General features: G+C 39.4%; 4 protein-coding genes across 11 annotated transcripts in view; 2 read left to right on the top strand and 2 right to left on the bottom strand.

The window, feature by feature from the left end:
• The window catches only part of LOC139952796 (protein FAM13A-like), a 41447-nt gene extending 40461 nt beyond the window's left edge, over positions 1–986 (bottom strand). For all 7 annotated transcript variants that reach the window (XR_011787914.1, XM_071952012.1, XM_071952015.1 and 4 more), the window contains exon 1: positions 852–986. The gene's annotated coding sequence lies outside the window, so the exon portion shown is untranslated. The remainder of the gene's footprint in view (positions 1–851) is intronic.
• Positions 987–4206: 3220 nt separating this feature from the next.
• On the top strand, positions 4207–7965 carry LOC139953347 (retinol dehydrogenase 8-like). Its single transcript, XM_071952855.1, has 5 exons — positions 4207–4344; positions 5053–5221; positions 5695–5889; positions 6858–6954; positions 7638–7965. Exons 1-5 carry the CDS (start codon positions 4249–4251, stop codon positions 7963–7965), a joined length of 885 nt encoding a protein of 294 aa, XP_071808956.1. The 5' UTR covers positions 4207–4248.
• A 2202-nt stretch (positions 7966–10167) lies between these two features.
• Positions 10168–18490, bottom strand: LOC139952819 (retinol dehydrogenase 8-like). Its single transcript, XM_071952058.1, has 6 exons — positions 18414–18490; positions 17478–17626; positions 14557–14725; positions 13288–13491; positions 12812–12908; positions 10168–10528 (listed from the first exon to the last, which is right to left on the bottom strand). The coding sequence occupies exons 2-6, from the start codon at positions 17571–17573 to the stop codon at positions 10222–10224; spliced, it is 873 nt and encodes a 290-aa protein (XP_071808159.1). The 5' UTR covers positions 17574–17626; positions 18414–18490; the 3' UTR covers positions 10168–10221.
• Positions 18491–19072: 582 nt separating this feature from the next.
• On the top strand, positions 19073–26961 carry LOC139952816 (5-deoxyribose kinase-like). 2 transcript variants are annotated; one of them, XM_071952054.1, is made up of 9 exons: positions 19073–19197; positions 20018–20088; positions 20239–20358; positions 21165–21291; positions 21883–22054; positions 23439–23679; positions 23999–24155; positions 24784–24886; positions 25231–26961. In XM_071952054.1, exons 3-9 carry the CDS (start codon positions 20344–20346, stop codon positions 25400–25402), a joined length of 987 nt encoding a protein of 328 aa, XP_071808155.1. In that variant the 5' UTR covers positions 19073–19197; positions 20018–20088; positions 20239–20343; the 3' UTR covers positions 25403–26961. The 2 variants fall into 2 exon arrangements, with proteins under 2 accessions (XP_071808155.1, XP_071808154.1); XM_071952053.1 differs by lacking the exon at positions 19073–19197 and having other exon boundaries at positions 19951–20088.
• Positions 26962–27420: the final 459 nt, after the last annotated feature.

Below are 27420 nucleotides of genomic sequence, written 5' to 3'. Positions count from 1 at the left end.
ATTCACTTGAGCATGTTGAGCAAATTGGCGTTGTCGTTGAGCAAATTGGCATTATTGCGCCTTGAGCAATTCTGAGTGAGGGTAGTGTATTAATATAATATAGAACTTGGAAGATGAGTTTATTTTTAATTAAATATTATTAGAATAATATTACTGTATGGATGCAGGGTATTTATTTTTATTCAATTTTTAAACTCAAATTTTACTATATTTTAAACATTTATTGACTTGCTTGTTTGTGGACAGACTATCCCCCAGAGTGGTCGAATTAAAGGGGAAATAATTAGAGGAAGACAAAACACTAACAAAAACATTGATTTATTATTGTCTTTTCAATGATTCAATTGCAATTATTGGGCCTATTCTATATATATTTTATTATTTATTATTTGAAATATTTATTTTGATTTAATTAAATACACTTCCTGATCATCATCCTGACCATGGAGGTAGAACCTCCATGTCCTGACAATGCCCGACTTTAGTAGAATTTTAGACACCAACCCAGGAACATTATGGACTGACAGTGACACATTGAAATGCATTGAAGTAGGTGTTATTATAAATAATGAACACGATGGCGGAAGTCATTCACACAAACGGCCTTCAAGCTGTCAAAACGTCAGGTTCTGAAAGCGAGAGTGACATTTTCCTCAAAATAAATAATATGTCCGGAATTTGGGCAGCAGTTAATTTAAACGCCCATTCGCCATTTCCCGCGCCCTTACAAAAATTTCTCCCCTCATCACAAACAACCAGTAACTGGACATTAAAGACATGCATATAATGGTAAAAAGTTCACTTTAATTATGCTTTGACAGCCATCCTAATCAAAATAAGGCAGGACTCACCATCGACGACGGGAATTTTGTTGACTGTCTCTTTGCAGCAGAAATTCTGTTTCCAGTATTTGTTTGTGTCAATGGCACTGTTTGACAAATCAGCGGGGAGCTACGGTATCACGTGGTACTGATTCATTAACTTGACATTCGGATATGCTAAATTTTTGCTATAAATGGCCTTTGAAGTGGAGCCAAAATTTGCTTTGTTGAGTAAACAGCTTGGTTGAATGATGGAGGAGACCATTAACGATATTTGTAACCATTTTTATTTACTCATACTTCAGGCCTGTTCTTATCATGATTTTATGGACTCTTACAGTCTGAATAGAATAATAACATAGGCCATGGCAGGTATATAGAGGGCGCTATGCAGGAAAAATAACATTACTTGGTGGTGCACTAGTATAGTAGGCATGGAGGTAGGATAAGGCCAACCCCTCTGGAAGAAGCAGTGCATTCCGGAATGGAAACCAGTCATCTCGCCCCCCCCCCCCCCCCCCCCCCCCCCCCGCAAAGTCGCCCCCCGCAAAGTCGCCCCCTGCAAAGTCGCCCCCTGCAAAGTCGCCCCTAGTAAGCTCGCCCCCTCCGTGTACAAACTCAACCCTCACAATGTCGCCCCCTACAAAGTCGCCCCCCCGACACAGTCGCCCCCCCCCCCCGACAAAGTCGCCCGCCCCCTAACAAAGTCGCCCCCAACACAGTCGCCCCCTACGCATTTTTGGCCGTGTCCAAAACGGCGACATCGGAAACGGCCGGCCGGCTAGCTACAACAAGCTAGATCAGTGTGTCTGTCAAGGGTGTTGAAGTATAGGCAGATGTATGCTGTATCGCCGTTTCGGACCGTTTCGTTAATTTATTTTATTGGACATTCATTTTATTTTGATTTATTTAGTCAGTGTTTTTTTTATCCTTGATTTGTTCATTACATTTTGTTTAAGTTAAATTATTTATGGACATTACGTTTAATTATTTTCTTGGACATCATTTTTTTTTTAATGGACAGTACGTTTATTTAGGTTATTGGGTTACATGGTATTAAGATGGTCATGATGGATGATCATGATGAATTTTTTTTAAAGAAACAATTAGTTTTTCTAATGACATGTTTTTAAGTTTAATTATTTGATGATATTTCTGTAAGATATACATAAGTAAATATTTTTTAAAAATATTTTTTTATATTTAAGTAAGTATAAATATTTCTAGAACTATACTTTTCAATAAAATACTTCGTTACAACGTGAGAATTTTTCTTGGAAATTTGACGTTTTTCAATAAGTTAGGCCTAGGATCCCCTGTCTTTTCCCTTGGATGTCATGGAAACAATAGCAAAACAATGCACGAATCGACCTACATGTACTAAATTTCCGAATTGAACCCAAAGGATCCGCAAAAAAACAAACACTTTTCAACAACGGAATAACTTTCGTCAAAAGTAATCCTAAGCAAAAATGTATAAAGTCTTTAATCAAGTTAAAAACAATAATTCCCTTTAGAACAATAAATTCCCTTTAAAAAATCATTGAAACAATAGGCAAAAATGCGTAGGGCTAGGGGGCGACTGTGTTAGGGGGCGACTTTGTTAGGGGCGACTGTGTCGGGGGGCGACTGTGTCGGGGGGCGACTGTGTCGGGGGGCGACTGTGTCGGGGGCGACTGTGTCGGGGGGGGGGGCGACTGTGTCGGGGGCGACTTTGTAGGGGCGACATTGTGAGGGGGCGAGTTTGTACCCGGAGGGGGCGAGCTTGCTGGGGGCGACTTTGCAGGGGGCGACTTTGCAAGGGGGCGAGATGACTGGCATTCTCCGGAATGTCCAAATCCAATATCGATGTACAAAATAGACATTCATTTCAATTCAATTCAAAGTTCAACTAAATTCAGTTTAATTTAATTCAATGTTTATTGACCATTAAATGGAAATTTGCTTTGTCTAATCCTACCTCCATGGTCAAACATACTCATAACAGTCACAGAAAATATATATATATATATATATAGAATAACATAATAATTACTCAAAATTATGTAAAAGTGAACAATATTTACTCTATGTTACTTAAAACTGAATTCATAAGGGCATATCCAAAAAGAAATACTTAATAAAAAACACCAAGAAAGAATATGCGAAACAGTTACTGGCTGACATTAAAACTACGAGATTGTGGTTGTCCAAGTCGACTCCTATCGTCGCCGCAGAACAGCGCCCTCAAACCTATCCAATTATAGCAACATTGAATTCGTATTCGCTCTACAAGACAAACCCTCTGTGAATGTCCAATTATATCAAACTAACTTTATTGTCATGACTATTACAGATCCCGTAGCTATGCTGCAAGCTGCAAGTTTCAAAACAAAATAGGCCTACCCATACCTACAGAAAGTATCACTCACTGAATCTGTGGGAAATGGATCATCTTGTCTACGCAAAGCGTATAGGAACAACGAACTTGGCAGGTTCTACCCAAAGATTATAGAGCGCCGCAAGGCGCAAGATGCGGAACTCGGGCTGAAATGTGAAATCCCACTGGATGCCATTTCGGCAAGTAACTCTTTTGATACAACAGTAGATCAGTGCAGATCAGTGCAGACAATGACCATTCCTATCAATGGGAAACAAAACATTTACTTGCTGAAATGGCGCCCATGCGTATTTCACGTTCCAACAATAGATAAAGCTTCAGTTCCTCATCTTGCGCCTTGCGGCGCTCTATAATCTTTGGTTCTACCTCCTTGATAGCCATCGTTAGTGGTACCAGGATTAGTACAAAGAATTAAACTCATGCTTCTCTAAAATAATGACAATGATAAAGAATTACACGGAAGCGAATTAAACTGTTTATAGATACGAATCGTGTTTTACCCTTTGACTCTTCTCCCACATCTTGTTAAATTGGCCATGGCTTTAACCCCAAGTATTTATAAGTGACCCTCTGCTGATAAGATGATCAAACAGTGATTTTGAACAATAGATTTTGATAACAAAATATATTAAAATAATTTTGGTTAAACTTCTTTGTAACAAAAATATTTTCGGTTCTAAATATGAACCAGACATGACCTGGATTATTTTTTGTTACTTTGATCTAAACTGATGCTCAACACGAAACAGCAGCCTGACCCTCTGCTGATAAGATGATCAAACAGTGATTTTGAACAATAGATTTTGATAACAAAATAATTTAAAATAATTTTGGTTAAACTTCTTTGTAACAAAAATATTTTCGGTTCTAAATCTGAACCGGACATGACCTGGATTATTTTTTGTTACTTTGATCTAAACTGATGCTCAAAGCGAAACAGCAGCATATCTATCGCAAGTTATTGAATTCTTTGCAAGCGTAGGTACTACTGCACAGTGCGATAGTGTTGTTGTGAAGGAATTGTATAGTGCAAAATAAATAACAAAAATGGTTGCAATTGTAACACTAATAACCGGTTGCTCGACTGGAATGGGGTTCTCCACTGCTGTGCATCTTGCTAAGGCGTCAAGCCGAGAGTTTAAGGTGAGTACCACTTGTGGTTTTGAAATGTGTGTTTTTGGTCAGTCAAAAGGCGAAGCAGAAAGCATTCTTAACATACAGAGGACAATTTTTCACTACAGGTTAACGGGGGTGAGGGGGGGAACACGCCCCTCATAGGGGTAGGCCTACCCCCGGGTAGGCCTACCGCAATTTGAAATTTGAAGTGGTGTTGGAAATTTTCAAATTATGTTGTTTTATTTTTAGCTTTAATGTGATAATTATATAGAGTTTGCAAGCGTCGGATACAGATATGGATCAAACATCGGTAAACGGCATCCGTTTTTAACGTAGGCCTACAACTATAACGTCAACGTGTTTAGGTAAAACGTGAGGACGATGTTTAGCATGCGTCACGAAAAATACACGAAACGTTGACGTGTCCGTATCCGATGCATGCAGGGGCCTATCTGTAGATTTTGTGAAACCTACTTAATCTCACAAAATAAATTAACGTTTTTGGTTTTGTACCCGCACGTTTTCTCATAAGAAAGTATGTCACGTAATACTAAAAAAGGCCGAAAAAGGGCTCGTTTCAAAAACGGCAAATTCAAAATTTTTGCCAAAAGTGCCCCATTTTCACTTGCTGAAATATGATATTTTATTGATTAAAGCAGGGTCAAAGAGTAGTCCAGCCTTATAAATGACGACAAACGCCCTTTGTATAATACAATAAAATATTAATTATCTCAGGTGTACGCTACAATGAGAAATCTGTCTAAAAGGGATAATCTGGAAACAGCCGCCGGGGACACTCTGAATAAAAGGTTGTTCATCCGGGAACTTGACGTTACCAAAAAGGAAACCATCACGTCTGTAGTGGACGAGATTATGCGAGAAAATGGGCGAATAGACGTAGTTTGTAAGTACAGAATAATATACAGCTACCGTAGGGTTTGAGCCGTGTCAGTGTAAAATTAGGCGGCAACATAAACCAATTAGCATAACATTTTTGGTAACAGTTATGCTCATACAAATTTTAATGTGCTATCCAATTTGCTAAAAAGACCTATAAAAAAAAGACCTTTTTGCAAAATTATACCCATTGCCCAAGCGCTAACTGTTGAATGAGGTGCATGCTGGTTTAGCTAGGAACTTGTTCGCGACGCTAGCTAGACCAGCATGCACCTCACTCAACGCCTACAGTGCGCCTTAAGGACAGGAAGTCCAGCCCAATGTCCGGATCGGGACCAGAACTTCGGGTCTTGGTGTTGCGACACCTGGTGTCCCGAAGCAGACACCTGGTGTCCCGAAGCAACACCATACCGGATTGTAAACGCCCCATCGGCAAAGTATTTTTTTTTATGTTCCTCCCTTTGCATTGTCTGTCTATAGTTAACAATGCTGGAGTTAGTCGATTCGACGCCTCTTTGTTCCAAGAAATCCCGCCAGAATCCTTGGCGGTAGACAAAGATCTGATGGATACAAACTTCTGGGGCCCGATGCAGGTCCTTCAAGCCGTCTTACCTATCATGAAGAAACAGAGGGCAGGACGAATCATAAATAATTCTAGCGTTGCCGGCGTGGCAGGTATTTATGATGTGTTTAATATAGGAGCCACCTCATTATTAAACGTTCATTGAATAATGAAATGTTATAACAACCAGTTTTTTCAAAGCGCTTTTCGAAGGGCGTCCGACAATTACAACCACCGGTCACTGTATCATTTTAATAATTCATTCCTTTAAAAACCATCTCATCAGCACCCTGGGATGGGGCGTATAAAGCCTGTGTAACGTGTGCTACCTAGCCAAATACCCCCCACCCCTAAACATATCCCTTCCCTCACCGGTACTGATTTACCCCTTGAGGGAGAGAAGCAATTTTGAAAGTGTCTTGCCCAAGGACCCAATTGCCATGACTGGGACTCGAACCCACACTCTGCTGATCATATCATTACCAGAGCTTGAGTTCGGTGCTCTTATTTTATCCGCCCGGCCACGACACCCTACGCCGCGTTATGACTAGCATTATAAACCATTATGACATCTGCAGCCTGCACTGAATGATTCATAAAAACATTTGGAGCATGACGGATATAAAACGCAGTTTTGAACATCACCCGTCCACTAGAGTTGACTTCCCATTAATTTTATGTTTTTCAACATTTAGTAGAATTGCAGGTACAGCCATGGAGGTCGTTCACACGCCGTACTTCTCTTTTGAGGGAGTGTAGTCTCTAAAAAGAGCCGCTTTGGTTTCGACGTTTCAAACAGATACTCTGCTCGTCTCTAGAGCCAACTAGTCCATAAAAACACGTTTATCACAATGGTTGTACCTGCAAGTTTACTAGTTTATTCTTATCGACCCTTTACACTATGCAAAGCTTCAACTATACATTCCCTTTTCAACAGTAGGCCTATTGTATGTCTGGTGCATAATAGAGGCAGACATGGAGCTAGTGATCTTCAGTATCTTCTTCGTCCATCTCACCTCTCACATTAAAATGAACAAATTAAATAAAACTAGGAAACAAACTTGACTCCTTACTTCCACAGGAAGCCCCTTTCTTGGTATGTACTCGGCATCAAAGTTTGCCCTTGAAGGTTTCTCAGAGAGTGTCGCACCAGTGCTTCGCAAAGCATACAATATCAGGTAAAACAAAGTCATCATTATGTGTTGCTGTACAACAAATTTCAGACTACAATAGCCCTTAATTCATCGACTATCATCACCATTGACTCTTGCCACTGCAACAAATATTAGCTGCAAAGTCGGCCCAAGGTCTGGCATTTTGGCTTGATGGTACTCGCCTATAGTCTGCATGCATGTCGCCTCAAACGCACACCAGTTACGAGGTAGAACACACGGAAACCGATATCCAAAATGACGCAACCAATATGGATTGCATGACGTCATCGTCCACCATCTTTGATGCAAAACGATTGAAAAGTGCCCGCGTGTATACGCGCTGCGCACAACTCCAGCCAATGATAGCCTTTCATCAGTCGTGCACGTCTCATCAAAGATGGTGGTCAATGATGTCATGTGCAATCCAACTACAAGTTGCTGCAAATCTCGCACATTATTTAGTCGAACCTACGGGAACTTTTTGGGATTTTACTTTTGACGCTTTTACATTTGGCGCTTTTACTTTCACATTATGCCCTATCGAGTCGCATAGTCACAGGCCTGTGTGTACAAAGCTCTAACTTCACATTGATTGTAGCTGACATTTTCAGACAGGAATATTATTTCATTTTAAAGTATTTTATTACCATAAATGTTTTCCTGTTTATACCGATAGTTCATAATGTTGAATCGTGTGTTCTTTACAGAATCATATTAATAGAGCCCGGACCAGTCTACACCCATCCCCATACCACCATCACGCAAGAGTCAGGGTTCAAGCCCGAATACGTCTGCAGCAGCTGGGACAACGTGTCCCAAAAAATCTTCATCGATTTCTGGAACAAGGAATTTTACCCTGAAATAATGATTGCGCAACAGCCAGAGGAAATTGCCGAGTTGGTAGAGAGGGTCATACTCACTGAGAACCCGCACCTACGTTACCAGACAAGCGCCCTGCAGACAGAGAAAGTTGCTGCCAAAATGGTGGACCCAACGGGAGACACTGGTCTTAAAGAACGCCAGACTTTTAAATAAGTTCCTTCTTGGGAACTTTTGGAACGCTAGGTGGCAGCAGACTTACTAGGTAACTTCATTGTTATCAGAAATGTGCGTATGTTCAAAACTGCGTAATCAACTTAAAATTTACCTGGTATAGTCTGCTGCCACCTAGCGTTCCAAAGTCTCCCATAAGGCAGCCTACGAATGATTAGATAAATTTTGTAAGTTGAATGTGATATTCTCTACTAAGACCGTTAAGCCATTATTATGAGCAACCTTAAACATTCGATGGCAAGTGCATAGGGCATACAGCTGTGCCATATGATTGTCAAAAGGCATTACTTTGAGACACGAGTCATGGGCAAAGACAATGGGCCACACTTCGTGTTACATAACTTGTTCACTTCGAAACAAACTGGTGAAAGCTTAAAGCTATTTGACACTTTTGGCAATTGTCAAAGATCAGTATTCTCATGTAACCAGACATATTTATACATAAAAAGACAAACCTGTGAACATTTTGGACTCAATTGGTCATCGGCTTGCAAGAAAATAATTTGTGTGCTTTCATATGCCTTAAACAGACCTCAGACATGAAGTCTTTTAATATTATTTGATAAAGAAATTGCCTATTTCGCAAAAACTATGTTACTTCAGAGGGAGCCGTTTCTTACAATGTTGTAGACTTATATCAAAAGCTCTCCATTGCTTGTTACCATGTAAGTTTTTATGTTAACAATTATTTTGTGTAATTACCAATAGTGCCTTTAACTTGTCACAAGAGTCAAGATAAACGAGCGAAAACCCATTTTTTGTTTCATACATTACCGATATATTTACTGCAAAATATTTAAATTAAACTTGCTCCAATGATTAAGTGTGATGCACGTGCCATAATTAACAGTGTCAGACAAATGGGAACAAAATAAATGAAGAAAAGCATTTATGAAAAAGATACAAGTTTTTTTTGTTGGTTGATTTATTAATTGCCTCATCTTAAGGTGTCAGTGATAAACACTTGGCTTCTTTATTATAACTATTTATCGAAATTTGTTTCTGAAAATTGTCATAATTATCTTAGTTTCAAATTAGTCTTAAAAAAACTGGACACCTTCGATAATTGTCATATACCAGTCAAATCGATTTTAGTCGAAGTTGCGAGATAATGGATGAAAAACTCGTCACATGAAGTTGTGTGATTTCCGATGCTTGAATTAGAGACATCGAAATCAAATTCCGAGGTCTCGAAATCAAATTCAAATATTTTAGTGAGAAATAACCTTTTATCGAAAACGACGTTACTTCAGTGGGAGCTGTTTCTCACAATGTTTTATTCTATCACCATCTCTCCATTGATCGCTATTAAGTAAGTTTTTATGCTAACAATTATTTTGAGCAATTACCAATAGTATCCATTACCTTAAAGTTGTCTAGTGTTATTATTTGTGGGGTTGATATGTGAGATCATTCAAACTTAGTGCATGAAACAAAACTTCTATCACCTGATGAAGAATGAGATCTAGGAATGTTCACGTTTGTAGTTACGTTTTTAGTTTGTATGATAGCAGTGATAATATTCCATGTTTGTAACTTTACAAGAGTGGAACAAACCCGAATCAAACAAAAACAATCAAAGCACAAAACTATCCCCGATATACTGTTTCATTATTTGCTTTCCCGATGAACACAACTTAGAATATATAGCACCCAGAAACCTCAACCGGATTGATGGGTTTTGAGACCTTTTGTACATCAACTGTTTCGGCTATGACATGAATCTCCATCTCCACTGGGAATGAAGATGTTCATGCAATTAAAATGACGTCAGAAGTTTTAGTTTAATTAGTCGTTAAGTCTTTGAACATTTACGGAGTGATGTTGGCAGGAGTGTCACATTAATCAGTAATGATATTGTAGGCCCTACGTGCTAAATTAATAATGTTCCTTGTTTTCCTGAGACACTAACATTCGTGACATTGTTTAACTCATTTCTCAAAAAACTACAGCACCTCAACAAGCTATATTTAAGGGAAGTTTTCTATCATCATTATTTTCAAACGGTGTAAAGTTTAATGTAGGCTTCATCAATGGTCGTTAGTCTTTTTGAGATTAGGTGGACACTATAGAAGTTCACTGTTTGCTGTGGGGGTGCGCGAAGACATTTATTTTACCCAAACCAAGTCTTAGTATACTGTGTCCACCAGATCTCAAAAAGGCCTATTAGGTTTTGTGTCGTACAAAAAATACCCCCCCCCCCAAAAAAAAAAAAAAAGAAAAGAAATAATAATGAAGTCATTTAAACATTCCACTGAATGCTTCGAGACTGGAATCCCCCGTGCTGTCAACCACTTTCAACCCCACATAATATTTAGCAACATCATTACTTTGGTAGCGAAGATGTGGATTATCGCTCCGGATGATCTCTTCAACCAAGCGGGCAATCTCCTCTGGCTCCTGCTGAATGGAATTCTCCATGGTTGTGATGAAGCCTTGGAACAACTCCCGCGTGACGTCATCCCAAGCTCCAGAAACAGACAAGGGTGAACTCGTCACGTTAAGTGGGGCAGTTTTAACGCAACCCGGTTCCAACAAGCTAACTCTGTATTGATAAATCAAGTTAGGATTTAGTGTATGATTGTCTGAAATGTCGACAATAAACCATTATCCCCCGGGATAAAAAAAACAACAAAAAAAACCAAAAAAAAACCCCCAAAAACAAAAACAACAAAAACAACAACAACAACAACAACAAAAACAACAACAACAACAACAACAACAACAACAACAACAACAACAACAACAACAACAACAACAACAACAACAACAACAACAACAACAACAACAACAACAACAACAACAACAACAACAACAACAACAACAACAACAACAACAACAACAACAACAACAACAACAACAACAACAACAACAACAACAACAACAACAACAACAACAACAACAACAACAACAACAACAACAACAACAACAACAACAACAACAACAACAACAACAACAACAACAACAACAACAACAACAACAACAACAACAACAACAACAACAACAACAACAACAACAACAACAACAACAACAACAACAACAACAACAACAACAACAACAACAACAACAACAACAACAACAACAACAACAACAACAACAACAACAACAACAACAACAACGACAACGACAACGACAACGACAACGACAACGACAACGACAACGACAACGACAACGACAACGACAACGACAACGACAACAACAACAACAACAACAACAACAACAACAACAACAACAACAATCATTTATGTAACTAAGAGAGGTTTGCGGTAACACCATGTGAATACCTCTTTTTGAGTAGTGTTGGAGATGGTTTTAACCATCTCCAATTAAAATGACTTTATGTTTCGATCAGTTTACTTCAGGAAGATGCTGGACTCTGTGGCAAAACAGAAGCTCCTATTTTGGAGTATGACACACCCTTCAATCATCACCAAACATAGACATTGTAGAGTGCAAGATACGTTGTGAAAAAGTCCATAAGAGTTGGCAAGTCTTGATTCTGACCCACAAACGACCCCTGGGACCATAATAATTAATATAAAGACACTGGGAATTAAAGGCACTGGGAATTAAAGGCACTGGGAATTAAAGGCACTGGGAATTAAAGGCACTGGGAATTAAAGGCACTGGGAATTAAAGGCACTGGGAATTAACGACACTGGGAATTAAAGACACTGGGAATTAAAGACACTGGGAATTAAAGGCACTGGGAATTAAAGGCACTGGGAATTAAAGACACTAAGAATTAAAGGCACTGAGAATTAAAGACACTGGGAATTAAAGACACTGGGAATTAAAGGCACTGGGAATTAAAGACACTGGGAATTAAAGGCACTGAGAATTAAAGACACTGGGAATTAAAGACACTGGGAATTAAAGGCACTGGGAATTAAAGGCACTGAGAATTAAAGGCACTGGGAATTAAAGGCACTGGGAATTAAAGGCACTGAGAATTAAAGGCACTGGGAATTAAAGGCACTGAGAATTAAAGGCACTGGGAATTAAAGGCACTAAGAATTAAAGGCACTGGGAATTAAAGGCACTGAGAATTAAAGGCACTGGGAATTAAAGGCACTGGGAATTAAAGACACTGGGAATTAAAGGCACTGGGAATTAAAGACACTGGGAATTAAAGACACTGGGAATTAAAGGCACTGGGAATTAAAGACACTGGGAATTAAAGGCACTGAGAATTAAAGGCACTGAGAATTAAAGGCACTGGGAATTAAAGACACTGGGAGTTAAAGGCACTGGGAATTAAAGGCACTGAGAATTAAAGACACTGGGCACACTTGGTATTTGAAAAAGACCAATATTCTCAATTGGTGTATCCCAACATAATATAATTGCATAAAATAACAAACCTGTGAACATGTTGGCTTGATTTGTCATGGAATTTGCAAGAGAATTTAGAAAAAGAAAAAAAAACCACCCTTGTTGCATTACTTTGTGCGCGGGTGTGCTACCAGATGCATAATAAAAGACTTTTATTATTTTGTGTGAAATTACCTCTTTCTAAAAAGCTACATTACTTTGGCAGAAGCCGTTTCTCGCTCATAGTTTTATACTGTCAACGGCTCTTCATTGCTTGTTTCAAGTTAGTTTTATTTCGAGTCGTTACTAAGTGTCCAGTGCCTTTAAGTATTCAGAGGGAGTAGTTCGGATCTCTTGCTGAAGTCACTTCACGGACTGCGATCTAACTTGGTCAAATTTTACGTCAAGCGTGTTTGATCCTAAACTTGATTGGTCAAATCATATCATTTCAAGAAGTATAGTACAAACACTAGCTACTCCCCTCCCCTCCAATAAAAAGGAAGAAGTTGAGTACCTGATATTGTAGGCTTTTCGAAGAACTAGTGCAGAACTCTCGGAAATTCCTTCTAGGGCAAACTTGGATGCGGAGTACAGAGATAGAAAAGATTGTCCTTCAAATTAAAAAGATATTATTATTCAATCAAACAAAAAAGATCGCTAGGTGGCAGCAGACTTACCAGGTAACTGTTCATTCCCTTACGTAGTTCTGAGCATGTGCACATCACCGAGAACAATGGATTTTACCTGGAAAAAGCTTGCTGGATTATCTTGGACGTTTAATTCCAATGGGAGACTTTTGGACGCTAGGTGGCAGCAGACTTACCAGGTAAATTTCAATTGTTTATGTAGTTCTGAGCGTGCGCACATGGATTTTACCTGGTAGGTCTGCTGCCACCAATCGTCCCAAAAGTCTCCCATTACGATAAAGAATCTTTTTGAGCGTATGACGTCACATGCAATGTGAAGCTGAGGACTGAGTGAGGCACGCACCAATTATTCCTGTTAAACTGGACATGTTGAGAATACGCCCAGATTTCTGTTTCTTCATGGTTGGAAGTACTGCTTTCATGACTCGGACAGCACCCCAAAAATTGATGTTCATCATGGCTCGAGGTTTTGCAAAGTCATCATCATCATCATCGACATCTCGCAGTAGGAAATGATCGTCAAACTGCGAGATTCCTGCATTGTTGACTGTTGGTGAAAAGAATAGAAAAGATAGATGACGCCAAATAAACTGGTAAACCCAAAGTGCACTTGAAGTGGTGGACGTAAGGAATGCTCATTTCACCCGGTTAAACAGTTTTAAAAGCATGTTCTAAAAAATGGACAGGAACCCTTGAGGGCGCTCTTTTAGACCTTTCGTCAGAGAAATGGCAGTGTCCGAATTGGTGGCTACGGCTGCGGCTACGACCGTTGCCAGGGGTGTTGCTTAGGGCGTCCTATACTTCAATGCATGATGACGCGGCGATCCGGCCGTAGCCGTGGCCGTAGCAACCAATTCGGATCCGCCTTAGACTGGCCTCTGTCTTTACCTGTAAGGATAACTCCATGTGTTGGATTGATAGAATCAGTAGTCTCATTGGATACAACTATTTCAATGGATATTCACACAGGCAGTGACGTAAAGCTTCCCATAAGCAATGTCTGTGTGTACAAATTAGATTATGAATGGGGATTGACGTAGGTTCAGGCAGAACTCTGGCGTCATTCATAAGCCTCTAAGTGTGACGTCAGATATTCGAGCTAGTCAGAGCTGGGTGAGCGCGATTTGTGCGCATAAAATGTAAAACAAAATAAAATAATGTGTGGTTAGGGGTTGGCGGAGGTGCTCAGGGGTAATATTATTTAGTAGAATTGGTTTTGGTACAAGTCAGTTTAAACGGTACGCAATGCTGTTTTGTCTTGTGACGACATTTTCAGCATGCACTTTAGCCCTTTTTGAAACCACGACTTCGGCTTTGGACTCGGCTCGGGCTAGCCTGACCCCGCGGCCGTGTTTTGACAATAAAATTACGCATGCTTCACGTAAGACGCGCTGAGGGCTTCAGACGAGAGCACGGAACCTAAAGTCGAACCCATAGCCGAAGCAGTGGTTTCGAAAGGGCATGTGATCTCTGAAACCTCGTGGTATTTATACCTCCATGGTAGAACCTTGCTATTACAAAATTAATCTTTTTAACACCTCGCCATTGAGCATAACTGTATCTCAAGTGAGCTTTGAGCAATGCATTCCGGTCGGTTTGAAAACAAACGTACACAGAATATCAATCCTCCCATTTTCTCGTAAAATCCCGTCAACCGCCGACGAGATAGTTGCTTCCTTTGTGACGTCGAGTTCCCGGATGAACAGAGTTTTATTGAGTGAGTCCCCGGCGGCTGTTTCCAGATCTGCCGTTTCAGAAAGATCAACCACGGTGGCGTAAACCTACAAACAAAAAGGGATTTTTTACTGATTTAAGACCGGTTTGTTACTTCCTGCGAACGCGAATTATAGATACGCATTTTGACGTTAATTAGCTTGTTTTCGCAGAGTGTTTCGCAGGTCTTCAGCACATTGCAATGCATGCAAATTACTCGTTGTGAATTTGTAACGTCAAAATTCGTATCGCATTCGTAAAAAGAAGGGTTTATCGAGGTGTCTGAATATTTATCAAACCCAGAGTGAAATGCGCATAATAATTTAATTGCAATTGCCAAATCACTGACCAGATGAAACCCGTACCATCGTAAACCCGCATCATATTGAGTTTATTATTTATATAAAACAGTTTAGGGACCGAGAACCAATGAGCTTCTAAGATCCCAATTAGAGACCAGAACCCGATTTTACAGAGCTAAGATTGATCATAACTGCAAAGAACCACAGTTGCTTAATTGTTGAAGACACTGGACACTATTGGTAATAGACTGTGCAAGTCTCGCGAGAAATTGAACTTCCGGGACCATTGTGGTCCCAACCTAATGGAGTTTTACGTTGGGGAGATTTTGTTCTGTCGATAACTTTAGTTTAACATAAGTTATGACTCTAAAAAGTGAATATGTCCTTGGGAATGTAAAAATAAGTGATTAAAAACAGAAAAGTAAAATAAATTCAACAAATTAACGAAGAAAACTAAAGAAAAAAACTTGACCTCCAGTTTCCGGTTTACTCTAAACAATTAAGAATATTACCCAATTGACGTTCCCATTATCGCTGAACCTATGTGATGATCGCACCAATTGGACGTGATTCACAAACGGGGTTTATTAGAAAAAACATCCAGGGGTGCGTTCCACTCGCGCAAACGACTCGATCGCAACTGTTCGCGCAAACGTTTTTTATCTTTTGAACGATTGGTGCGTATACGCGATGTCAACATGGCGGCGCCCTGAAATGAAGATGGCGCGCACCATATATGTAGTTTTTTTTTAACTTTGTTTTTGCTGCAATAGTCAACTAATTAACTTTGTTGTTCCAAATCTGCATTATCATCCACCGAAAATTCAATGTAATTATGTTTGTGACAAAGAAATAATACTGTATGCTTGTCCGCCATTTTAAAAACCACTCGCCAACACCTCCGAAGTATGTTCGCCTAAAGTTGCCAACGTTCGCCAACGGTGGCGGCGAACAACTCGTTCCACTTGAAATTGTTGGCGAACGTGCGCAACTGTTGGCAACGTTTGCGCGAGTGGAACGCACCCCTGGTCGATGTCGAACAGCGATCCTCGTCCCGATAAATGTATAACTTTTACGTTAATTTAAACAAAACAATTATTATGTACACGAATTAAAATAATAATTATACAAAAAGTACGTTAAAAATAATAATCTTTAAGAATTTTTTAACAAATAACAATTTCAATACAATTTGGTTTTGTACAAAAATATAATTTTTTTCGAATTAAGTTCTCGTTTTCGCTACGTGCGAGACTTGCACAGTCTATTGTCAAAGACCAGTCTTCTCACTTGTTGTATCTCAACATGCATGAAATAACAAACCCGTGAAAATTTGAGCTCAATTGGTCGTCGAAGTTGCGAGATCAATATGAAAGAAAAAACACGATTGTCACCCGAAGTTTTGTGCTTTCAGATGATTGATGATTCATCGAGACCTCAAAGCCTAAATCTGAAGTCTCGAAATCAAATTCGTGGAAAAAAATAATAGTTCTTTCTCAAAAACTACGTTCCTTCAAAGGGAGCCGTTTCTTACAATGTTTTACTATCAACCTCTCCCCATTACTCGTTACCAACTAAGGTTTTATGCTAGTATTTTGAGAATTACCAATTGTGTCCACTGCCTTTAAAGCCATGGACCCTTTCAGTACAGAAAAAAAAAAGTTCACAGATTTACAAATAATTTACAGGGTTTACAGAAGGTAATGGTGAAAGACTTCTCTTGAAATATTAGTTCATAAAATGCTTTACTTTTTGAGAAAACGGTAAAACAATATAAATTCTCGTTAACGAGAATTACGGATTTGTTATAAACACATGTCATGACACGGCGAAACGCGCGAAAACAGGAGTAAGTTTTCCCGTTATTTTCTCCCGACTCCGATGTCCGATTGAGCCTAGATTTCCACAGGTTTGTTAATTGATATAGAAGTTGTGATACACGAAGTGTGGGCCTTGGACAATACTGTTTACCGAAAGGGTCCAATGGCTTTAAGTGTGATGTCACAATGATTCAATGCGGTGAATTGTATTGCTTTGTGAAATCGGCCCAGTTCCTAATTTAAGATCTGCTTTAGACTGATAAGTGTAAGACTGAGGCAAAGTTACTTCTTCTTGTTAAAGGCAGTGGACACTATTGGTAATTGTCAAAGACTAGCCTTCACAGATGGTGTATCTCAACATATGCATAAAATAACAAACCTATGAAAATTTGAGCTCAATCGGTCATCGAACTTGCGAGATAATAATGAAAGTAAAAAACACCCTTCTCACACAAAGTTGTGTGCGTTTAGATGGTTGATTTCAAGTTCTAAATCTGAGGTCTCGAAATCAAGTTCGTGGAAAATTACTTCTTTCTCAAAAACTATGGCACTTCAGAGAGAGCCGTTTCTCACAATTTGTTATACTATCAACCTCTCCCCATTACTCGTAATCAAGAAAGGTTTTACGCTAATAATTATTTTGAGTAAATACCAATAGTGTCCACTGCCTTTAATCATAATAAGCTTTAAAACCCTACTTTGAAATCGCCGTTGCATTCCTTTGCTAGATGCACAGCCGTCGCACGCCCTATCCCGGTCGAACAGCCAGTTATCACCACAACACTCGGTGCCATTTTTACAATAGTGTCCCAACACAGACAACAATGGCCTATATTGTTTGTAGTTTCTAAAAATAAATTCAGTTATGACTCATTTTGATAAAGTTGTTATACCTTTTCTGGATTTGGAGTTAAACCGATATTAAAGGGACACGTTGCCTTTGGATTTGGCGAGTTGGGGTAATAAAAGCATTTGAAACCAATTTTTAAAGAAATGCATAATGGTTACAAAGAAGTAGAATATAATGATTCACACAAAAATGGCTCAAAATTGCACGGTTTCCTTTTATTTTGCAAACAAACACGGTCGGCCATTTTGTGGAATCAAAAATTTTGATTCCGCAAAAAAACGTGCCGTAGTAATTCACGACGTGTAAGGAAAATCGTGCAATTTCGAGGCATACTTGTGTGGATCATTATATTCTACTTCTAAACATCTTTCTAATCATATGCATTTTATTAAAAAAAACGGTTACAAACGCTTTTCATAGACCAACTCGCCCGATCCTAGGCAACGTGCCGCTTTAACCCGAGTCAAAAGTCAAGTTTATAGGGGGTCAAAATTACTGATACTAAAGGTTTGTGTGTAAGAGCCGTTGTGCCAGGAGAATTATGAACCCCCCCCCCCCCCCAATACGGTGAGCTGTATCAAAACTTCTTTGACTGATAGCGCCCTCTCCTTCAGCTCATATAGACCTTTTCGCAAATACCATTGTGCAAACGCAACTGTCGAATGAGGTGCATGCTGGTCTAGCTAGTGATACAATTTGATGGCTTGCTAGACCAGTATGCACCTAGACTTGATTCAAGTCCCATTCTCGTGTGAGAGGTCCCTAAGCATATACCCAAACTTACTATGTAACAACACGTAGCATACACAGTACAGTGCGCGCTCGCCGTCAAAATGTGGTCCCGAGAATGGGACTTGACGATGTCGTTTCTTACTCTGCACGTTGTTATAGGAAAATCTCCCCAAATGGGGAGATGTACAAAACCAATGGGAGCGTGGAAGCGCTGTCCGCCGGTAAAATATTCATTATACTCTGTGACATCACAGTAGAAGACGTTGTAAGGCACGCGTCTATACGCGGCACGCACATGGGGCGGGTAAACTCATTAGCAGGCAAGGGGGTGTCTGTGTCATAAGTCGTTTTATTGCACTTCCCAAAATTCAAATTTTAAGAAAAAAAACGACCCCAATGTATGTTACAACATATTACTCAAATTCAAATGAACATTTAGTGCTTTCTTTTTTATAATTAATTGGTTATTAAAAAAATGTATTTCAATCATCAACTAAGTACTTAACCCATAAATGACAAATGAACTAGTCTTCATTTTGGGTGCGTTTGATTGGTCAAAACGTATCACGTAACAATGTTACATATTCATAAGTGAATACATTTACATATCAGGCGACTGCGACATCGTCAAGTCCCTGTCCCGCATGCGGAACAGGTTTGGGAATGCAGAGCATCTCACCAAAACAGTAGTTTCCTGGGGATGGCACGGGATTGGGACTTGAGTCAAGTCTATATGCACCTCATTCGTGTGAGAAGTGTTTTTTTTTGTTTTTAAATATTTTTTGTATACTATTATCTCGCAACTTCGACGACCAATAGAGTTAAAAATTTCACAGGTTTGTTATTGTGTGATTTCGTTTTTAATGTTAGAATACAGGGGTGGATTTCACAAAGAGTTAGGACTAGTCTTATCTCGAGTTAGTCTCGATAACTTGGACTATCCATGCAATGTGTATATCTCCTATAGGACTAGTCCTAAAATTACTCTTCGTGAAATCGACCCTTGGTCTTTGACCATTACCAAATGTGTCCAGTGACTTGTGTTTTTAAAAAATGTGTGAAGTGTAACAATTTTCTTCGCATCTTTTACCATTTTTGTGACCATACAAGGGTATCTCCCGTATTTAAACGTTTTATCACCGAATCCTTTTCTATAATACACCTCTGGACCATTGGGAACATGACAAACATTAAGTATTGATTTTGAAAGAACAAACAATTTGTTGCCTATTATTGGGCAGTTTTACTTTGAATTGGCCCATTACTGTGTGTAGCGTTTAAGTATGCCAGTACATTTCTCAAACGAAAAAGAAAAAAGAGGAGTTATGTATCACTAGGTCACATAACTTGAGATGGCCGAAAACATACTGGTCAAAATCTCCTTGAATATTTAATGCATCTTCATAGGACTCTTCACCTGTTTTGCCTGCAGAATTTTTTTTTATGTACCCGCAAATCTCGGACCACCATTCTAAATTTTACGATGTTTTTGACCCTCCTAAGATGTCGTAAAATTTCGCGCGAGCTTCCTGCTGTTCACCAGCCCTGTCGTCTTCCGCCATCATCATAACGCAACTTCATGCTGTCAGTGCATGCTGTATTTTGTTCCAGTGTGAAAATATTTACAAAAATTCTTCACAATTTTCAAAATGGCAGACAATCAGACAGACACTAAAGTGGAGTGTAATGTTGACTGGGAACGTTTGCAAAAGGAATTAGGCAATGAGGTTAGTATGATTGCTTGATTTATCTTATTCAATTACCACAGCGTGCTATTGTGTGGTTTTTTGGCGCTATATAAATATCTTCTGATTGATTGATTTGCTGCTTAGAGTATTTCGTGTATCTGTTGATTTATTTGATATTCTTGTTCATAGTTTTGTCAGCTTGAATGCACTACTGAGGAGCTGAGTGGCGGGGAGTCAAACTGGTTATTTAGAATAACATCTAAGACTGGATCATCCGTCATCGTTAAGCAATCTATGGGATACATGAAGGTAACGGACATTGGAATTTTCATAAAACTGATGAGGGGAGAATGTTTTTTTCTTCTCGTTTTTGTTTCTTGCTTGGTTTATTTCAGAAGTAAAAGCTTCACTACCGGAGGCTGATTTGAGTTTATTTTTTTACATCAAGAAAAGTTGAAACATAAATATTATTAAAAATAGACAAAAAGTAGGTTAAACAACCGTTAACTAACATTCGTGGATATGACATTATTTGGTCAACATTACAGCAACTCAGACATGGTACTGTAGTAACCTAACCAAAGAATGACCATAACAACTTATAACTTGCTAATAAAATAGCACAGTGGAGCAGCTGTAGAACAACACCATTTGAAGTGATTCCACTTTAGAGAAAGCATCTGATAAAACACAATTCTGTGCACAAAGAGTAGTTTTTCTTTTACTCTTTGCTAGCAACTTTGATGACGAATTGAGCCAAACTTTGGACAGGTTTGTTTTTCTATGCAATATACATTGGGATACATATGGCGTGCCGCGTTAGTTCATGACGTAGAAGGAACACCGTGCAATTTCGATGCATATTTTGTGTGGATCATTATGTTCTACTTTTAAAACATCTTTCTAACCGTTTGCATTTTATAACAAATGGTTTCAAACGTTTTCCATAGACCAATGAGACTCGCCCGATCCAAGGAAACGTGTCGCTTTAACTCGAGTCAATGATACTAGTGTGTATTTACAGAGCCGTTCTGGCAGGAGATTCTGACAAAATTCTTAAAACACAAGAAACCTGCAGTTTGTGTTTCATTTCTTTTCCAATGATCAATTTACAGTGTCTTCCACAACTAGCGGCACCTAAAATAAGGAATAAATTTGAGTATTCAAGCCTGTCTTTAATGAATCAACTCGCTCCGGGGTCTGTACCGGAACCAATATTCTGTGATGAAGATAAATCTTATTGTGAGTATTGGCAAGTTTTTTGTTGTTGGTGACGGTGCTGGGGTTGGGATCTTATGAAGGGTGTTCTCATCTTCAAGGTCAAAGTGTATTCTGATAATGGTCATTTAGAGTGAAAATATGAACAGAATAATTATTTTTGTTTTCATCCTGTAAATGAAGCTGTGGGTTCGCTATACTACTACAGCACCCTGGGGTGGATTTCACAAAGGTAGTCCTAACTTAGGACTAGTCCTAGGCAATGCTAAGAGATATGACCAGTCCTAAGTTAGGACCAGTAACTCATCCTAACGTAGGACCAGTCCTATCTCTTAGCATTGCCTAGGACTAGTCCTAAGTTAGGACCACCTTTGTGAAACCCACCCCAGGAACCATAGACTTCAATTTAACCATAAAGAACTAAGGGCTATCCCATGGTCAGACTTATTAACTGTGGTTTGAAGACCATTACACACTATCATCAGGTAGGAACCCAAAACCGGTTCATCTTTTGAGATTTTAGGTCAAATGAAGGATTCGAACCGGGGATCGAAGGAATACAAGATATCAAGCAGGTTATGAACTGAACTTTATTCCACCATTATTGTGATGCAGATGTAATGCAAGACCTCTTTGACTACGACATCCTACGACACATGTTCCAACGACACAAGGCTAGTCTACCCGCTATTCAAGACGTGGCACGGTACATTGCTAAGCTACATCGGGGTACACATAAGAATAATGTGACTGAGACCTACCTCACCAAGATAATGGAGAGGAACAAGTAGGTATTCAAATGAGGGCCCAATTTCATAAAGCTGCTTAAGCTCAAAATGTAGCTAAGCACAATAAAGGGTTGCTTATACCAGAATTAAAAAAACCTATACCATGCCACAATCATGTTCAATTTGTGACTATCCTGTTTATTTCTGATTTTTTTAGCATTACATTATTTGAAATTGCAACTCGATGAAATTGGACACAGGTCGTAAACTATGGAAATATTAAAGAGGCAATACCATAGCCTTGCTCAAGGCAGTCGCATTATTCGCTCCGAAAAGACGCAGCTGTAAACCCACCCGCCGTATACCCTGTGCATGGTGTGTGCGATCACACCGAATGACCCACCCGTATACACACTGTCACATCGCACGAATACTGTTCACACAAGTCATCGCACTCGTACACCACTAACCGCATGCGGAGGCCGTCAGGCCGACAGCCTTGTCGGGTCTGTATCTTCCCGTTTTAATGTGTTGTATTGAAAAAATTCCAATAGTGGACGAAATTGGGGGGGGCTCTAGGATATGCTAGTATGCAGCTCATGAATATGTATATCGTTCGTCAGACCTATCAGACAACACAGGATGTGAGGCAAATGAATTATTCATTTTGACGTCCAATCACGCACTTCCCTTATCACGACCTTTGGACCCTATCATGCGTCCATGGTGGTGGTGTGTGAGGTAAACATGTCTCGTCTTTCGCGGGCATTATGGTAATGAGCTGACCGTGGGAACTCTTCGCTTATTATAGTAATGAGGTCAGTGGCTTCAACACAGATCCTACAGGGCTGTCGGCCTGACGGCCTCCGCATGCGGATAGTGTACGGGGGCATCGTGTCGTGCGATGTTACGCACAGTGAATACGGGTGGGTTTTACGCACAGTGAATACGGGTGGGTTTTTATACAGCGGCGGTCTTTTTTCGGAGTGAATAATTCGACTGCCTTGAGCAAGGCTAGCAATACCACAAAATAGTGAATCTGTTGAAGTTTGAACAGTTTTTACAGAGGCCGAAGCAAACCGAATATTACCGGTTCTCGTTCGTCAAACCCAATCTTTGCAAATCTAACTCTCACATATTCCCACTGCGCAGTAAAGCAGTTATTGCCATGCAATTCAGCTCTATCTTCCATTCTTACGACAGTTTCTCAAGCAAGCAACCTTCTATAGACCTCACGTAAAAGAAAGGACATTAAAACCTGATAACCCCCTTCTCAAAAGCGTGCTGGTTTCCAGAAGATGTAGTTTTATCACCTATAATCTGAATTGAAAACATGCCATTTATTTAACCGTTTTGTTTGCGTTTTTTTCTTCTCAAAAGAAGTATAATATACGCGAATATTTACGCAAATATTCAGTCATATATAATGTTTGATACCTTCAGGGACCTCAGAAAAGCGGCACATGGGATTCTCATTTACTATGTTTTTAAAAGCATACACAAGGAAGAAAACATCGAGAGACAGTCACCTGCAGTAAAGGAACTGTACGATCTAGTGTGCAATGATCCAGTGATCGTTGCGAATAGGGCGAGGCTTCGAGACGCCATGGAAACGAAAGGAGAATGTGTGATCCATGGAGACCTTCATGCCAGCTCCATCTTTATAAAAGGAAACTCTGCAAAGGTATTCATTGTCATAAAGGGTTACATTAAGCATAACAATTACTACTGATAAGACTCAAGGCTTTCAAAAGTGCTTGGGAGTGGTTCAACTTTCGCACTAACAAACAAACCAGCTCCTTGTTCGCACAATAACCACACAATATTGTGTAATCAGTGATTGGCTATAATAAACACTGCTCAGGCAGCAACTAATGATTGGCAGAAACATTTCCGACGTGCATAATACCACATACTGGCGTGGTATTTTTTCATAGGTAACCTTGTTTGGGTTAGCACTGACAGGACGGTTTGAATTAACTGCTCTCTTTTTGAATTCTTAGATCTACGATTTTGAGGCATCACATGTTGGCCCAGCGGGTGAAGACATTGGCCATCTACTCTCCAATTACATGGTTGTCTATCTAGAGCACAAGTTCTACCCGTCTAAAGATAATCCAACCTTTTATTATATACTGGAGGAATGCATTAAGGAAACAGGTACCAGTGTTCCTCTGTTGTAAAATAACATACCCACAATCAGATTCAAAAGGCATAAATATTTAGAGAGGCCGATATACACGCCTAAAGGCACCACGATGAAACTTTTTTCGCAAACTAATGGATCATTGGTTCAATAGTGTGGGGGGGGGGGGGGAGTGGGACAATTATTCAAGCTTAATATTTAAAGCCATGGGGTCCGTTGTTGGCAAACCTGAGTATATCTAGTCTTTCACAATTCACAAAAAGATCACACCCAGAAATCACATTATTCACAGACAATATTAAGTTTACCTAGCGAACATTTTTGAGTGTACCTCGCTTACTCTCTATAAAAAGGAAAAGAGTGAAGAGGCACTCTTTGAAGAGCCATGATGAGGGACAACTCATTTTCGAGTGGTCTTCCTTTTAGATTGAAGTTTGAAGTGATTTTTCACTCTGTCCTGGAGTGAAACCCCTCTTAAAGAGTGAAATAACCACCACTCTTTTTAAAGAGCCATAATGAGGGACAACTCGCAATGTAAAGAGTGGTGTTTTTCAGTCTTTTACTTTTATAAAGAGACAATTACAATATTATGTTATAGAAAGGTTTGCGATAACACCATGTATATATATTGATTATCAACAGTGAAAGTATACTTTAGTGATGCGGCCGAGTATCTAACGCCCGAACAATTCGCCGCAACAGTCTCTGATACAGCTGGATTCATGGGTTGTAGGCTCGTACGAAGGTAAGTAAGGTGGGTCTTTAAGGCCAACTCGATCTACAAACATCCCACTCCTCCTGACCCTTTTCTACCCACGGACTGTCCCTCTATTTTCCTCCTTAGAGACATATATCAATGCATTAAAAAAAGTAGTTTGGAAGGGAACAGAGAACTGAACTATTATCATTTCTGCGGGAGTAAGAATAGTCACTTCAACAGCAGATTTTCAAAAGTCATAACAGTGTTTCCAATTGAATACAAAGAGAGATTTAACAAACTAAATTATTCCGAAACTCTTTAAACTGATAGGTTTCGTGATTGTCCCTGTTAAAAGTTTAATGTTTGTTTTCCTTCTTTGGCTTTGTCAGGATTTTGGGTAGACCGGAGGCAGGTGACGATCCAGCAGATCTAACTCTGATTGAACTACCATGTCTACACTTGGGTATAAGTCTCACTAGAGACTATACCAACATAACCACTCCAAGTGTTCTCATTCAACATCTCTTTGACAACAATGACGTCCAGATTAATAATAAATAAATAATGAACGACAGAACATTGGTGAGTTTGAGACGCTAGGTGGCAGCCAACATTCAGTTAGTTGTTTCTAACCGGGTACAGTAAAAATTAGGTACAAGACCTTGTACGACGAGCGGCGCTCTGACATCACACAAGCAACGTTTACAACTGATTGGATATGCAACTAAAGGCGTGACGACACTGCTCTCCCATTTCTCCTGGATAAGAACACCATAGCTTACCTACCAACAACAACTGACCTGAGAATGGTTGGTAATGGCATGAACGAGTATAGGATTTGAGGCATTGCTTGGTGAGGTATCAATGTATAATTAATTTGTTTTGCGGTAACACCATGTGTGTATCTCTTGCCAGGTAGAGGGTTAGAGAACTGTCTTGCTTTATTTTACTGCCAGGGAGTAGATAATCGGGGGTTCGGGAGACTTCTCAGTTCTGAAAAGAACTGTCCTGCTTTTTAACTATTACCAGGGCAGATGGTATAGAAATTAGACTTGGACTACTACTTTAGATTCATAGGAACGTAATTAACTGTACTGCCGCGGAGTCATTTCTGAATTGGTCTCAACGTTTCGACTAGCTTGCTCTAGTCATCGTCAGGGGACTGTCAGGAGGCTTGAACGAGCTTCACCAAGCCACTTATAATGCCGGTGTCCCATGGAGGTCTGTCCGCGGACATTCGGTCACCTAAGTTTTCAAATTGAAATAATAATATGTCAACAGATACAACGTCACTGGATGAAACCATTAACAAATATACTGTGAGATTTGTGTAGCTGCTATAGGCATTATTTAAGTTTTCTTTTCATTTCGTTAGACTATTAGTAGTTAGCAAAACTAATTGATAAGTTGTGTGTAATATTTTCAGCATTTTACAAATTTAGAATGAGTAAAAGACTTTCACGGTAACAGGTTCTTTCATTATACACATTCCTATCATTAGCGGTTTGGCAGATTCAGATTGTGATTGCACAAAACGCATTAATAGTTCAATTAAATTCAATTCATTTAGGTTTATTATAAATATCTCAACTACATAATACAATAATGTTTTTTAGAGACTTTGTAGATTGTTTGTTGTCACTCCTCATTGGTGTCTATAGTTTGCATGCACTCATAAGCCTTTATGGGGAGATATGGGGGTGGACATTATAGGTGTAATAATAATATTTTAATAATATTTATTCGGGCAATCACATTTACAAGCACATGTAAATACATTAAAAATATTTAAGAAAATAGTGTACACTATTTGGTTTGGGTAAAATAAATACAGAAAAATTTACCCCAAACCGAATAGTGTCATTATAGTATTGTTTCCACCATATCTTTAAATGGCTTATGTTTTCAGGATTGCGCTGGTCATGCGTATATAGGACTAATTTTTACATAGGGCTGCCTATGCCATAGCATACAGCTTATTTAGAGATGGACAGTTTAAGATATTAGTATAGAATACACGAAGTTAATACGTTTGAATAAAGACAATTACATCACTTGTCATGTGGCATTTAAACATCAATGGTTTACCTCATTGTATGGATAGACACAATGCATGCCAATAACAGCTGATTGATTAAAATGAATTGCACAAACTGTCCAGAAACCTTTTTAGTCAACTTGTTTAGTCTCGCATTATTTTTATAGTATTTCTAGTTTACAAAACGCATATTTCTTGCACTGTACTCCTTCTAGCATGGTGGGCCACTGGGCGGATTTCGTTGTTATAAATATCTTAAATTAACAGACATCAGAAGTGAATCGGCTTGCTAAGGTTCCAAGGTCATAAAGACTCAAAGCCTATAAATTGTTTTGTCAGCACATTCCTTAAGAATCATTCTGGGCCCTTTCGAAACTCGGCTCCAGATTCGGCTCAGGCTAGCAGCTGCATAAAAAAAATATGCGCTCATCAGGGCTTCCGACGAGAGGACGGAGCCTGAAGCCGAACCCAAAGCCGAAACGTGGATTCGAAAAGGGCCATGGTAGAGCGGCTGCTGCTGACAATTTAGAACTTCGCACTG

The sequence above is a fragment of the Asterias amurensis genome, chromosome 21 (genome assembly GCF_032118995.1).
Source record: "Asterias amurensis chromosome 21, ASM3211899v1".
NCBI lineage: Eukaryota > Metazoa > Echinodermata > Asteroidea > Forcipulatida > Asteriidae > Asterias > Asterias amurensis.
Note: the sequence above shows the minus strand (reverse complement) of the source record. Positions and strands in the feature narration are given on the sequence as shown.